This window comes from Equus caballus, chromosome 19 (assembly GCF_041296265.1).
Source record: "Equus caballus isolate H_3958 breed thoroughbred chromosome 19, TB-T2T, whole genome shotgun sequence".
Classification (NCBI taxonomy): domain Eukaryota; kingdom Metazoa; phylum Chordata; class Mammalia; order Perissodactyla; family Equidae; genus Equus; species Equus caballus.
The window spans coordinates 3,991,892-4,004,951 of NC_091702.1; the positions used below are offsets into that span (position 1 = coordinate 3,991,892).

A 13,060-nucleotide genomic window follows, 5' to 3' on the forward strand; every position below is an offset into this window, starting at 1 on the left:
ACCGGAACAAACCCACTCGTCCCGAGCCTCCCCGCAGCCGCGGCTCCCCTCTTGCCTCCTCATTCTCTCTCGCTTCCGCCCTCGGGCTACGGAGGCGCGCGGCCCCGCCTCCTCTGTCCTCTCGCGCCCCGCCCCGCCCCGCCCCGCCCAGACCTCCCGACCGCCGGCCCCTTACTCCCAGCACCGCTCGCTTCCCCTTTCCGCTCGCTCTCCCCGCCCCCGCTCCCCATCGTCCTTTCTGATTGGCCGAGCGCGCCGGAGCCTGGTTGACCAATCGGCGAGCGGGGTTGGCGGGATGGGCGTGGCCGCGGCGCCGGGCCCTCAGACCGAGGCTGCCTCCCCCTCAGCCGGCAGCAGATTCCGCCGCCGTTGCCGCCCGGCCCGCTGTTGTCTCGGCCCGCGCTGCCGTCGCGCCGGGGAGGGCGGGGGGCGGGCGGGGAGAGGAGGAGCAGCGGGAGGCCGGGCAGAGGAGCGAGGCGGCGGCGGGGGCGGCGCGGGCGGCGGCCCGGCTCCGGGAGTGTCGGCGCGGCGTGGTGGTTGGGGCGGATCCCGCGGGGCCCGGGCGGGGGAGGGAGTCGCCGGCCCGGCCATGGCGGACAACGAGAAACTGGACAACCAACGGCTCAAGAATTTCAAGAACAAAGGCCGCGACTTGGAGGTGGGTCGGGGCGCCGGAGGGCGGGGGCCGCGCTCGGGGCGCTCGGCCGGACCGGAGCGCGGGCGGGCATGGCGCTGGCCGCCGCCGTGACGCCGGTGCGGGCGCGCCGGGAAGTTGGGGCCGGCCCGGGCGGCGGGTTGCGGCCTAGGCTGCCGCGGAGTGCGGCGGCCCCACCGGCGGGGATGCGGGCCCTCGCGCGGGCCCGGGCGGCGCCGCGGGCCGGAGGCAGGCGGCGGCGGGCCGCGCGCGTGTGGCCCCGAGCGCGGCTCGGAACTTCCTCCGCGCGGCCGGGGCGTGTCCTCCGAGAGGCGGCTCCGGGCTTCCCGACGCCCGCTCTCGCCTGCCCCCGGGGCCGGGCTGCGGGAGTCAGCTTCTGTGTCGGAACACACGGCCCGGCCGGGGAGGCCCTCCTGGGGATGCTCACGCCTTCCAGCGGCCCGTGCTTCTCTCCTGGTTCCAGATGTACTCACGGTGTGCCCTCCTCTGGGTAGACGAGACTCCTCTTTGCAGCTCGTGCACAAGTCTTTTTACCCGTCCTGGGAGACACCAGCTGCGTGCTTGCATATAAGGTCCAAAGGGTTATACAAAGCTGTCATCCGCTAGCCTACAGTGTTCTTTCTCTCCACCTGCTGCTAGGGCTGGTGGGGGTGGGGTGAGCTGGGGAAGGGCACCGTCGCGTCTTATTATTTTAAAAGGGTGAAAAAACCCTTCAGTATGTTAGGTACAGCTGCTCCCGAGGTTCTCCGGCTACATAAGGTGTGTGGGTTAAACACACACACTCACACAAGTCACAGATTTCTGGTAGAAGAGTTCTTCCCTTCAGCTTTAAGAGTCTAGGTAAATAGAGTTGTTTGTTTCTCTTTTTAATGCGTCCATTCTGCATGTGAATCAAGAGTTTAGCTTTTAAGAGAAAGTGGTCTAGTAGTATTTTTATGTTGTCCCTTTGTACTTTTTTATACTGAGATCTTCGCCTTCCCATCACCTGTTTCTGGACTTTGAGGATTTATTTGACTGAGGTAGTCACTATTTTGGGGGCTTTACACAAATCTCTTTTACATTCACTCTCTAAGGTACTTTGTGCTGTCTTAGTGGGTTTCATAGTTTGAGGGACTATTAAGTGTCTGGGACCGTGGATGTTAATTCTGTGGTTGTTTTAAGGTTAACATGAGACATTATCCCAGTGACCCCTTTTTTTAATGAAAAAATTTTAACATCTATAATGTAATTTACGTGCCATAGAAATCACCATTTAAATGCACAATTCGTGATTTTCAGTAAGTTTACCGAGTTGTGTAATAATATGAAAAAAAATGTTACTAATATGAATATTTAGAATAAGAAAAAAATCACAAATTACAAAACTTAGAAACATAAATACCACAAAGTTACAAAAGCCCAAAAAACAGCAACTAGGTGCTTGACAAATCCTTCTAATCCTTTTCCCCCCTCCATTTCTGGCTGTATTTTTTTTAACAGCCTCACTGAGATGGAATTCACCCATTTAAAATGGGCTTTTGATGTTTTCATCGTTGTGCAGCTATCACCACAATCAATCTTAGAACTTTTCATCACTCCAAAAAGAAACCCAAACTTGTTAGCAGTCACTCTTGATTTCCCAGGTAGCATAATGTTTTCAGGGTTCATACAAGTTGTAACAAGAATGTGTCAGTGCTTCATTCCTTTTTATGACTGAATAATAGTCCAGTGTACGGATATACCACATTTTGTTTATCTGTTCATCAGTTGGTAGACATTTGTGTTGTTTCCACTTTTGAGCTATTATGCGTAATATTTCTGTGAACATTAATGTACACGTTTTTGTGTGGATCTATGTTTTCATTTCTCTTTGTATACCTAGGAGTAGAATTACTGGGTCATATAGTAACTTTATGTGTAACATTTTATGGGGTTGACAAACTGTTTTCTAAAGTGATCCTTTTTTTTTTAAATTGATGTTTCCCTTTTCTCTGTATCTCTTATTACTTTAGTCAAAATAAGACTAAAGTGCTGACTCTATATTAAGCAATATTATGACATGTGATTTTTTAAAATAACTATGTACACATTAGGCAGATTTTTTGGAGAAGTTCATAGTGCCTTATGGGCATCCTCTGGTGACTTTGATAACCCTGTGTGTACATTAGGAATAGAAATCTTTTCACTTTTCCACCTAAGGAAATGACTCTATTGGAAAGTGATACTTTCTCCTCACTCATTACTTACTCAAAGTCACATATGTCTGTAATGAGATGGAAATGTCTATTATTATCCTTAAGAACACCAGAATGGCCTATTTTGTGTATTTATTAATTACGTATATGCCTGTGTCCCTCAAAACACTTACTCTGCTCATCTCCTCCCCTTCCAAATATAGTTTCTCTGTTGTTCAACAGCAGATCCTGAGAAAGCACTGCTTTGTGGTTTAGATTTTATGATGACATCTATTTCATTGGGAGGTCTTTGGAAAGAAATGGACCACTGCTGTCTAATGAATTTTATCTAATCCAATATATCCAAAATAACTTGCAATATGTAATCAGCATTAAAAAGAAATGAGATATTTTATATTCCTTTTCATACGGAGTCTTCACAATCTGGCTTGTATTTTACACTTCCAGCATATCTCAGTTTGGACTAGCTACATTTCAGGTGCTTTATAGCTACATGGGGCTATTGGCTACATTAATGGACAGCACAGATACAGAGGATAGCATATAGAGTGAGGTAATTATAGCATTTTTCAGTTTGATCTAACACTGGTTGATTTGAAAAATTGTGAAGAGTACAACGTCCTAGAGTTTAGTTTAATCTCATCTGTGTGTGACCTTGGAAGAATTAGTCAGTCTTATGGTTCTTTCAGTCTGTAAAACTAGAGGTACCTGACGTATGCTTCGTGAGTGTTGTGAAGATTAATAGGTTAATGTCGGGAATGTTAGGAAGATGCCTGGCAGTTCTCTGAGCATTGTATCACCTTCAGTTTTTCTGTTTGGGGCGCAGGAGGGGTTTTAATAGGATTCAGTATAATCGATTCTTACTCCCTTGTTTGCACTTGGCTGTTTGTTTTTTCTCTGCGAATATGTAACTTAAGTTACAATTAATTTTTAATGTAGAGATATGTAATTGCTCATTGAAGGGCAGTTTGGGCCCAGGGAATTAGTGACCCTTCTAAAATAATAATTTCTAAGTGTTAGAGTTGAAACTAATTCGTAGGTTTCAATCTGCTATTTATTCCTGTCTTTCCTTCTACCATTCTGGCTCCTCCAAAATGTGGTCATGCTAACTTCTTGAAAGATAGAAGCATCAAAGAAGGCATATGTCAGTATCCATTTAAAATAATTTACAGGACCTGTCAGAGGATGTTCAAGGCTTGCTTTCTTTCATGCAGTGTGGTAGAGAATTGTCATTATTAGTTTGAGAATAGTAACCATAGAGAGGGCACGCACAATGCAATACAGGAAATGGGTAGGGATAAAACTTCAAATAGAAAAAAATTTGTCAGAATAAAGCAAATTAAGCTCATCTAGTTTATGTTTTAAAAGTAGAGGGGGAATTCTCTTGTAGACTTTCTAATAAACCTGCATAATTTTTATAGAAGTTCTCAAGAGTGTCCACGTTCAAACAGAGCACGAGTTATGTTAGAAAAATAATTAAATCTTACAAAAACCTAACTTTTAAGAAAAAAACTTACCGTACAAATAAAAGAAGATTAAAATACTACATACTTGGAAACTTGTGATTGTTCACACAGCATGGAATATGATATGAAGTCAGCTTGAACTTTAAAAAAAAAATAGTGACTTGGTTGGCAAGAGTTTAATAAATTGATCAGCTGTTTTGTTGTTGTTTAGAAATGACCTTGGTGATTTGTTAAACTGTACAGAGTGAAAAGGCATTGTTAAGCTATTAAGTCTTGTTAACTTTTAGAGACTGACCTCTCTCATCACAAATCTTGGAACATATTTACTCTACTTAAAATAACTACTGTCTAATTTTTCATATAATAATCCAAGCATGTGGCAATATGAAATATCGGCTAGAAATATAGTTGGGAATTAAATAATTCTTTTTATGCTTCCTGCCAGTTTTCCTCGTTTACAAGGCAACCAATTTCAGAACTGTCTCATTGATAATTTTCTTAGATATCAAGATGTCTTTGTTTTTTATAATCACTAATCTGTCGAATATACAAGACTGGGAGGAATGTAGGAGTGATTTAGCTTTAAAAGAATGAAACTGCTTTAGAAAAAATGTGCAGGTAGTCTTTAAACATTGATCCCTAATACCTGATAGTGGTTGTGGGTCCTTGAAATGTTTTTAAATGTTTTCTGGAGCAGCATTCATCTACTTGAGGCCTCTGGTGATGAAATGAGAGCTTGTCGTCAAAATCTAACCTTGAAAGACGATTTGGGTATTCGCTGGGTTCATTTTAGAACAAAGAAGTGTGATTGAAGGGAACTAACTTTTTGAGCACCTACTGTTTATGCTTTTAAGTGTATTCTCATTTCTCTCAATCTTCTAAGTAGGAATTTTATTCATTTTATAGATGAAAAAACTCTAGAGTTAAGTGACTTAGCATAGCGTTCAAGGGATTGACTTTAACTCAGGTGTGTCAAAGTCAAGTCTATACTGTTCCTACGGTACTGTGTTACTTTAACTTCTCTTAGCCTTAATACAGATCTCAAAGTTGATTAAAAGATTGTTTGTGAAAGTACCTAGCATAGTCCTTAGGGTATAATATGTGTTATAAGTGTTTCCGGTTTTTTCCCAGAGAGATTTTTGGAAATTGTGTATCATTTGTGGACTTTAAACTCTAGAGAACACAGTCCATTTACTATGCTTTCCATTAGGTGAGTAAAAGACAGGGCTGAGGGAAACTCCCTTTTCCACCAATTAATACAATCTTTCTGTTGACACCTCCTGAGTAAAGACAATATATACAAGCTTGTAATGGCCTTAGTTCAGAAGTTTTCAACGCTTTGGGGTTCAAGACCTGTTTATGCTGTTAAAAATTAAGGACTCTCCTTGCACCGCCATGTTCATTGCAGCAATATTTACAATAGCCAAGACGTGGAACCAACCTACATGCCCAGAAACTGATGATTGGATAAAGAAGATATGGAATATACACACAATGGAATACTACTCAGCCATAAAAAAAGACAAAATTGGCCCATTCGCAGCAACGTGGATGGACCTCGAGGGTATTATGTTAAGCGAAATAGGCCAGTCAGAGAAAGACGAACTCTATATGACTCCACTCATAGGTGGAAGTTAATATCTTGACAAGGAGATCTGATCGATGGTTACCAGGGAAAGGGGGGGGGAGGGCACAAAGGGGGAAGTGGTGTACCCACAACATGACTAACAATAATGTACAACTGAAATCTCACAAGGTTGTAATCTATCATAACATTAATAAAAAAAAAATTAAGGACTCTCAAAGAGCTTTGTTTGTGAGTTTCTATCAATATTTGCCATTTCAAAGATTAAAGCAAAGAATTTTTTGAAATATTAACTCATATAAAAATAACATTAATAAAGCTATTTTATATATACGTTTCTAATGAAAAGTAACTTACTTTCCGAAACCCAAAAAATTTGATGAGGAGAACAGCCATGTTGAACAATTTTTTCGGGTCTCTAATTTTTGGCTCAAGAAAAGATAGCTGGATTTACATATCTTATTTCCGATTCCAGTCTTTTGTGATATACTGTTTTGGTTGAAGTGTGTAAATAATATCCAACTTCACACAGATAGGCAGTTGAAAAAGGGAGGAATGCCTTAATAGCCTTTTCAGATAATTATGGAAATTATTCTTTGATACTGTACCATAACGCCACAAATAGTAGTTTCTTAAAGTTTAGTTGCAATGTGGAATCTGAAGCCACATCAGTGAACTTTTTTTACTGTGTTAGATTAAAATCCACTGGTCTGTCCTGCGCTTGGAATGTATCTTTTACCCATGTCTGATTTTGTAACATCATGTATTGGTCATTTGGAAAATATTAATTCAGTGAATTATGCAGATCTTCCAGATACTGACACATTTTATTATACAATGAAAGTTCACTATTATTGTCACCACATAGCTTCCCCATATTTAAGATTTTTCTGATAAACTATCAAGCTCATAGTGGGGGATACAAGTTTTCCAGAATTCTTACTTTCATTTGAAAGCTCAAATTTTATCATTAGCAGCAAATACTGTAACTTGTTTTCCTTGAAGCCATAAGCTCACTTTGCTCATTTTGGTGAAAACATCTGCCAGACAGTGTCTGGATAACCATAATTTGTCTGTCAGTTGTTCTTTCAAGTAAAAATGATGTTTCATGAAAAAAGTGGCTCATTCAATTTGCAACTTGGACAATCACACAAATACTTTCCTTGAGACAGTCATCCTACTGCAGAAGTGGATATGCTGCAGAAGTGCTTTATGTGTAATCCCCATTTTATCACAAAATTTTAGAAAGGAAAGGCCAGGTTTGTATTTGGTTTGGTTTTGTTTTGCTGGGAAAGATGTGCTCTGAGCTAACATCTGTTGCCAATCTTCCTTTTTTTTTTTCCCCCTCCCCAAAGCCTCAGTACATAGCTGTATATTCTGGTTATAAGTCCTTCTAGTTCAGTGTGAGCCGCTGCCACAGCATGGCTGCTGACAGATGAGTGGTGTGGTTCTGCGCCCTGGGAACCAAACCCAGGCTGCCGAAGCAGGGTTCACTGAACTTTAACTGCTGGGCCATCAGGGCTGGCTCAGAAAAAAAGTAATAACTTCCTACCATTTCATCGAGGACATTCTTAAGTGAGCTGGCTTTTTTTTTTTAAACTGAGATACAATGATTACTACTACACCTTGGTGACATTGCCTTGATTCATGCTAAAGCACCAGCAGTTTTATCCACTGCAGTGCAAATGTTAACACAATATAAAAGTATTAGTAGTAATATTGTGAAAATAGTTTTGAGCTTGTAGACCCCCTGAAAAGGTCTTGGTAGGCCCACGTGGACCCATGGACCACACTTTGAGAACCACTGCCTTTGTTTATTGTTTCTGTTACAAATCACTGTTACTTTTAATTTATAAAAGCTCTTAAAAGGCTTTATAGTATCACGATTAAAGAACATGGACCGTGGAGTCATTTACATCCGAATTTGAACCCTAGTTTCTCCATTTAATAGTTATGGAGGTTAACAGTCTCTCTAAATCATTTAAATGCTTGACAACACCTGGTATATAGTACAGCAAAGTGAATGGAGGCTCTTTTTATTTCTACCAACTTGCTTAATCACGCGTTACATCAAAATAACCTCCCTGTGTTCCTGTCAGAATAACATTTTGTTTGCAATTCCTTTTATGCCACTGTGCACCATAATTCAGATCACATCTCATGAATTGGGGAAGGCTTCCTTTTCCCTTGTTAACTCAGGTGAAAGCCTCCTTTCTCCTGCATGCTTCAACCAAATTGTCACAAAAGTACTAGTTTCTGACTTCATTTCTCTAATGCTGTGTTGTAAATAGGTTAGTAAATACATTGTGTATATTTTGTAACTGTGTTACCACAAGGTAGCTCTAATTCACAGTATTTAGTACCCATAATGAGAAATGATTTAAGCTCATAGATGTTTGCTGGTGATACAGATTAGCTTGATTATTTAAAATGCTAAACTTTTTTCTATTACTGCTTATTTACTATTAGAACAAAATTTGATTAGTCACTTTTACCCTAAATTTAATTTACATTAAGCTTAATGTAAATTACATTTTCTGTAATGTATTTTGGCAAACCTAGAAGTTTATTAAATTTTTATTAACAAAAGTTAGACTCCTAAGGTAATGTGGTGTTTCATAATTTGATGATAGACTTTTTTTTAATATTAGAAAGCAAATCACATTCTCCCTCAGTTTCCTGTCCTTTAATGAAAATTCTAGTTTAATTCTTGTTTTCGTTTTTGTACTGTGTCTTTGTGGTTGCTTAGAGTAGGTGTTACATAAATTTATTTAGTTATAGTAGTTGTATCCTGAAAGCCCTCCAAGTAGTCTCTACTTGGTTGTATTAAATGAACCTATCCCGTTTACTACTATCTTGCCTAGATACCTGGTCCTCTTTAACCACTTTCAGCTGTTGCTGGTCCACTAAAACTAGCAAAATGTAGTCTTAAGGGTTTCAAATAATTATTACATTACTCAGTTCTTTAGTAAGTGTAAAACCCAGTATTTTCTGGCTCTCTTTAGAATAGTGGCTTTAAGGATACCATAAACTCTTTTTCCATAATGTTGATATTGACAGTTAGATATGATCGCTTTAGGCTGAAAGAGCTGGTTTTTATGTTGTGTAGTTATGTTTCAGGGAACAGAAACCCAACTCAGATTAGTTTAAGCCTGATGGGGGAATCCGGCTCTCATAACCCATGAAGTCCAGGGCCACAGCTGGCGTTAACTTATGACAAGAATCCTAGTGAAAGTCTAGGGAGGACTCTGATCAAGATTTGATTGCGTCCTTATACCTGAATGAATTCTGCGGGCAGGGGAAGATGGTTGTGGCCAGCACAAGGTTATGTGCCACACGTCCAACTGTGAGTTTGTGTGTGTGCACGCGTGCATGCTCTCATGCTGTAATTGGGGAGGGGTTTGCTACCTCCACTTAAAGCACAGATTTGCCACAAGAATGAAGAGTCTGTTAGAATAAGAAGAAAGGAAGAAAAAGCCTATAGAAGACAAAATTATAAAGCACCACCATCCAATACAGATGTAGAATGGTTCCTCATTTTGCCTTTGAGTATCTGTGGCGATGTTCATTGTACTACAAGTGTATCTGTAGAATTGACTTTGTTGTTGATCAACGACGTCTTATATCAGAGTGTTCACATTTTTTCTCTTAATGTCTTGAATAATTTTTCCTAATTCCCTTTTGTTCTCCAGCTTTAAAACAATAACAGTATTATCTTTAAATGATGAAAAAGCTTAACTAGGACCAATAAACAAATAAAAAATATGATCAACATCATTAGTCATTAGGGAAATGCACATCAAAACTGTAATGAGATACCACTTCACACCTAGGATGGCTATAAACAAAAAGAGAATAACAAATGTTGGTGAGGATGTGGAGAAAGCGGAACCCTGATACAGGACTGATGGGAATGTAAAATGGTGAAGCCACTTGGGAATGCAATTTGGGAGTTCATCAAAAAGTTAAACAGTTAACATGTGACCCAGCAGTTCCACTCCTAGATATAAGCCTAAAAGAATCGAAAACAAATGCCTGCACAAAAACTTGTACATGAATGTTCATACAGCGTTACCCATAATAGCTAAAAAGTGGAAACAGTGCAAATGTCCATCAGCTGATGAATGGATAAACAAAATGTGGTATATACATACAATAGAATATGTAGTATTCTGCCATAAAAAGGAATGAAGTACTGCTGCATGATACAACAAAGATGAACTTTGAAAACATGCTACCTGAAAGAAGCCATTCACAAAAGATCATAGTGTATAATTCCGTTTATATGAAATGTCCAGGATAGGCAAATCCATAGAGACAGAAAGTGGATTCATAGTTGCTAGGGTCTGGGACAAGGGGGAAATGGGAAATGACTGCTAATGGGTATTGGGCTTCTCTTGCCCTTTTTTTTTTTTTTTTTTGGTGGGAAAGATTGGCTCTGAGCTAACGTCTGTGCCAATCTTTCTCTCTTTTTTTTTCGTACATGGGATGCCACCACAGCATGGCTTGATGAGCGGTGTGTAGGTCCACACCCAGGATCCAAAGCTGCAAACCCTGGGCTGCCAAGTGGGGATTGTGACAACTTTCCACTGCCTAAGGGTCACAGGTGAACTCTTGGCAGCTGTTTTTCAGTGACTTCTTCATCTCTTCCTCCCTGTATTGAATCCATTTGCACAGCAAACATTTATTCAGCTTCTGTGTCTGAGATTGTGTACTAAGCAGTGAGGATAGAGGCATGAATACCATAGGCCTAGTTCCTGTTCTCATGGGGTTTATATTCTAGCAGATCAAGGTCTCTCGAATCCCTGCTCTAAACTGACCCTGTGGGGATGTTCAACCACAGTGAGCTGGTGTTGTAGTAGATCTCTTATCTTGCTTTCCTAAACTCAAGTTTAGAGGAAATAATATACCTTAAATTTGAAGGGAAAGGACATCCTAAGTGTTTGGTATCCAATAACTTTTCCCTTGAGATTTCTGGAAAAGCTTGATTTTTAGAATGGGAAGACCTAGGATTGCATATCATTAGCTATATTCTGTTAGGAAAGCTTAATAATAATTTTTTTAGCCTCAATATCTGTAAAATGAAAATCCCATCTTAGCGGGTACTTGTGTTAATTAAGCGTTTAAGAATGCAAGGGGGCACAGCCGGTGCTGCAGCGGTTAAGTTTGCACTTTCCGCTTTGGCAGCCTGGGGCTCTCCAGTTCAGATCCCGGGTGCGGACATGGCACCACTTGGCAAGCAATGCTGTGGCAGGCATCCCACATATAAAGTAGAGGCAGATGGGCACAGATGTTAGCTCAGGGCTAATCTTCCTCAAAAAAAAAAAAAAAGTGCAAGGAACACCTTATTCAGACTAGGTCAAATAAGGGTGGAGTGTTAGGAAAATTAAGGAACCAATTCTCACATTATCCAAGATTCCTCAGGTAGGAGTGTCTTGGTGGTAGGAATTCAGGGATCTTCACTGTACTGCTCTGCCAGCCACTAACTCAACTACTAAGTTTTATCTTTCCTGGATACTGTCTGTCTTCATATTTATGTAGTTTTTCATTAAATTGCTGAGATAATCTGAGCTGGTAAGCTCTGCCCAAGCTGGAGCAGGTTTTTACTGCTGGCCTGCTTACAGATGGACTTTTCTTGAGTCAGGGCTTTCCCCTTCCCCCCACCACCAGTCAGCTGTGATGTGCAGAAGGAGGGGTGTCACATGGTAAGGAATGTCTTTTGCCTGCTTCTATAGCAGCATCGCTGGAAAGAGCAGTTTCTCTTAGACAATGTTGTAAGTATGACATTATTTAGTTAATATCACTGCATTCTTAGTTTTCTGTTAACTTTCTTCTCACTGTTAAAATCTGGGGCAAATCATCATTACTTCATTATTATGTCATCTCCACAGTAGTTGCCTTATTTCTGCCATTGCTCCTCTCTAATTCGTAAAATAACCAGCATGGTTCTTTTAAAAAAATAAAGTAAATTAGGGGCCGGCCCCGTGGCCTAGTGGTTAGGTTCACGCGCTCCGCTTTGCTGGCCCCGGGTTTCATGGGTTTGGATCCCGGGCACTGACATGGTACCGCTCATCAGGCCACGTTCAGGCAGCGTCCCACATAGCACAGCCAGAGACACTCACAACTAGAATATGTTCTGGGGGGCTTTGGGGAGAAGAAAAGGAAAAAAGAAGAAGAAGATTGGCAACAGTTGTTTGCTCAGGTGCCAATCTTTAAAAAAAATTTTTTTTAAATAAGATAAAGTAAATTAAATCCTGCCCCTCCTCTGCTTCAGTTGCTTCCCAACACATTTAGCTTCCAAACTCCTTACCTAGACCTTCAAGGCTTTGCCAGGTTTGGTCCCTGTCTATTTCTACCTCTCACCCTGTTATCTCCTTAGTTACCATATTCTCATTCTTCTTCTTTTGATTCCTCTAACACATCAGTAGTGCTCTCCTCTTCACACGTACTGCTCTGTCAGAATGCCCTCCACCTTCATCCCCATTCCTTTACCTGCCTGGGTGTTTCTTATCCTTTGAGTATTCAGTATCATTTACTTAGGCCATCCCTGAACAAGCTAATTGAAAGTTAACCCCCCCGCCCGTTGTTTTCCTTAAAAACACTGGTCAGAACTTGTTAGTATATTTACTCGATGTTGATTTCTCCCTTCAGACTATAAACTCCCTGAGAGTATGGATCTTGTCCATTTTGAATACCACTCTATTCTTAATTCTTATCACAGAGCCTGGCATGTAAGTGGCACTTAAGTAAACACTTGAGGGAATTAAATGAACCTTTTAAAAAAAAAACGTGTAGGGGGCCGGCCCCATGGCCGAGTGGTTAAGTCCATGCGCTCCGCTGCAGGTGGCCCAGTGTTTCGTTAGTTCGAATCCTGGGCGCAGACATGGCACTGCTCATCAAACCACGCTGAGGCAGTGTCCCACATGCCACAACTAGAAGGACCCACCACGAAGAATACACAACTATGTACCAGGGGGCTTTGGGGAGAAAAAGGGGAAAAAAATAAAATTTTTTAAAAAAAAGTGTATTCTGATTAGAATTAGTGACTAAATCAGACTTTTCAAGTCAAATTTATTTTTTTCTCTTGAAATGATAATGGCATGGTAATTGTAAACATTTTTTTAGAAAAGTGGAAAAAATTATACTCTATAATCTTACTGCTATTAATCTTTTGAAATAT

At 41.0% G+C, this 13,060-nt stretch overlaps 1 protein-coding gene across 1 annotated transcript in view; it reads left to right on the forward strand.

Moving 5' to 3' along the window:
* Positions 1 to 328: 328 nt before the first annotated feature.
* KPNA4 (karyopherin subunit alpha 4) overlaps positions 329 to 13,060 on the forward strand; it is a 61,812-nt gene continuing 49,080 nt past the window's right edge. Inside the window, exon 1 of the mRNA XM_023623208.2 lies at positions 329 to 658. Coding sequence (XP_023478976.1) covers positions 590 to 658 — 69 coding nt within the window. The 5' untranslated portion in view covers positions 329 to 589. The remainder of the gene's footprint in view (positions 659 to 13,060) is intronic.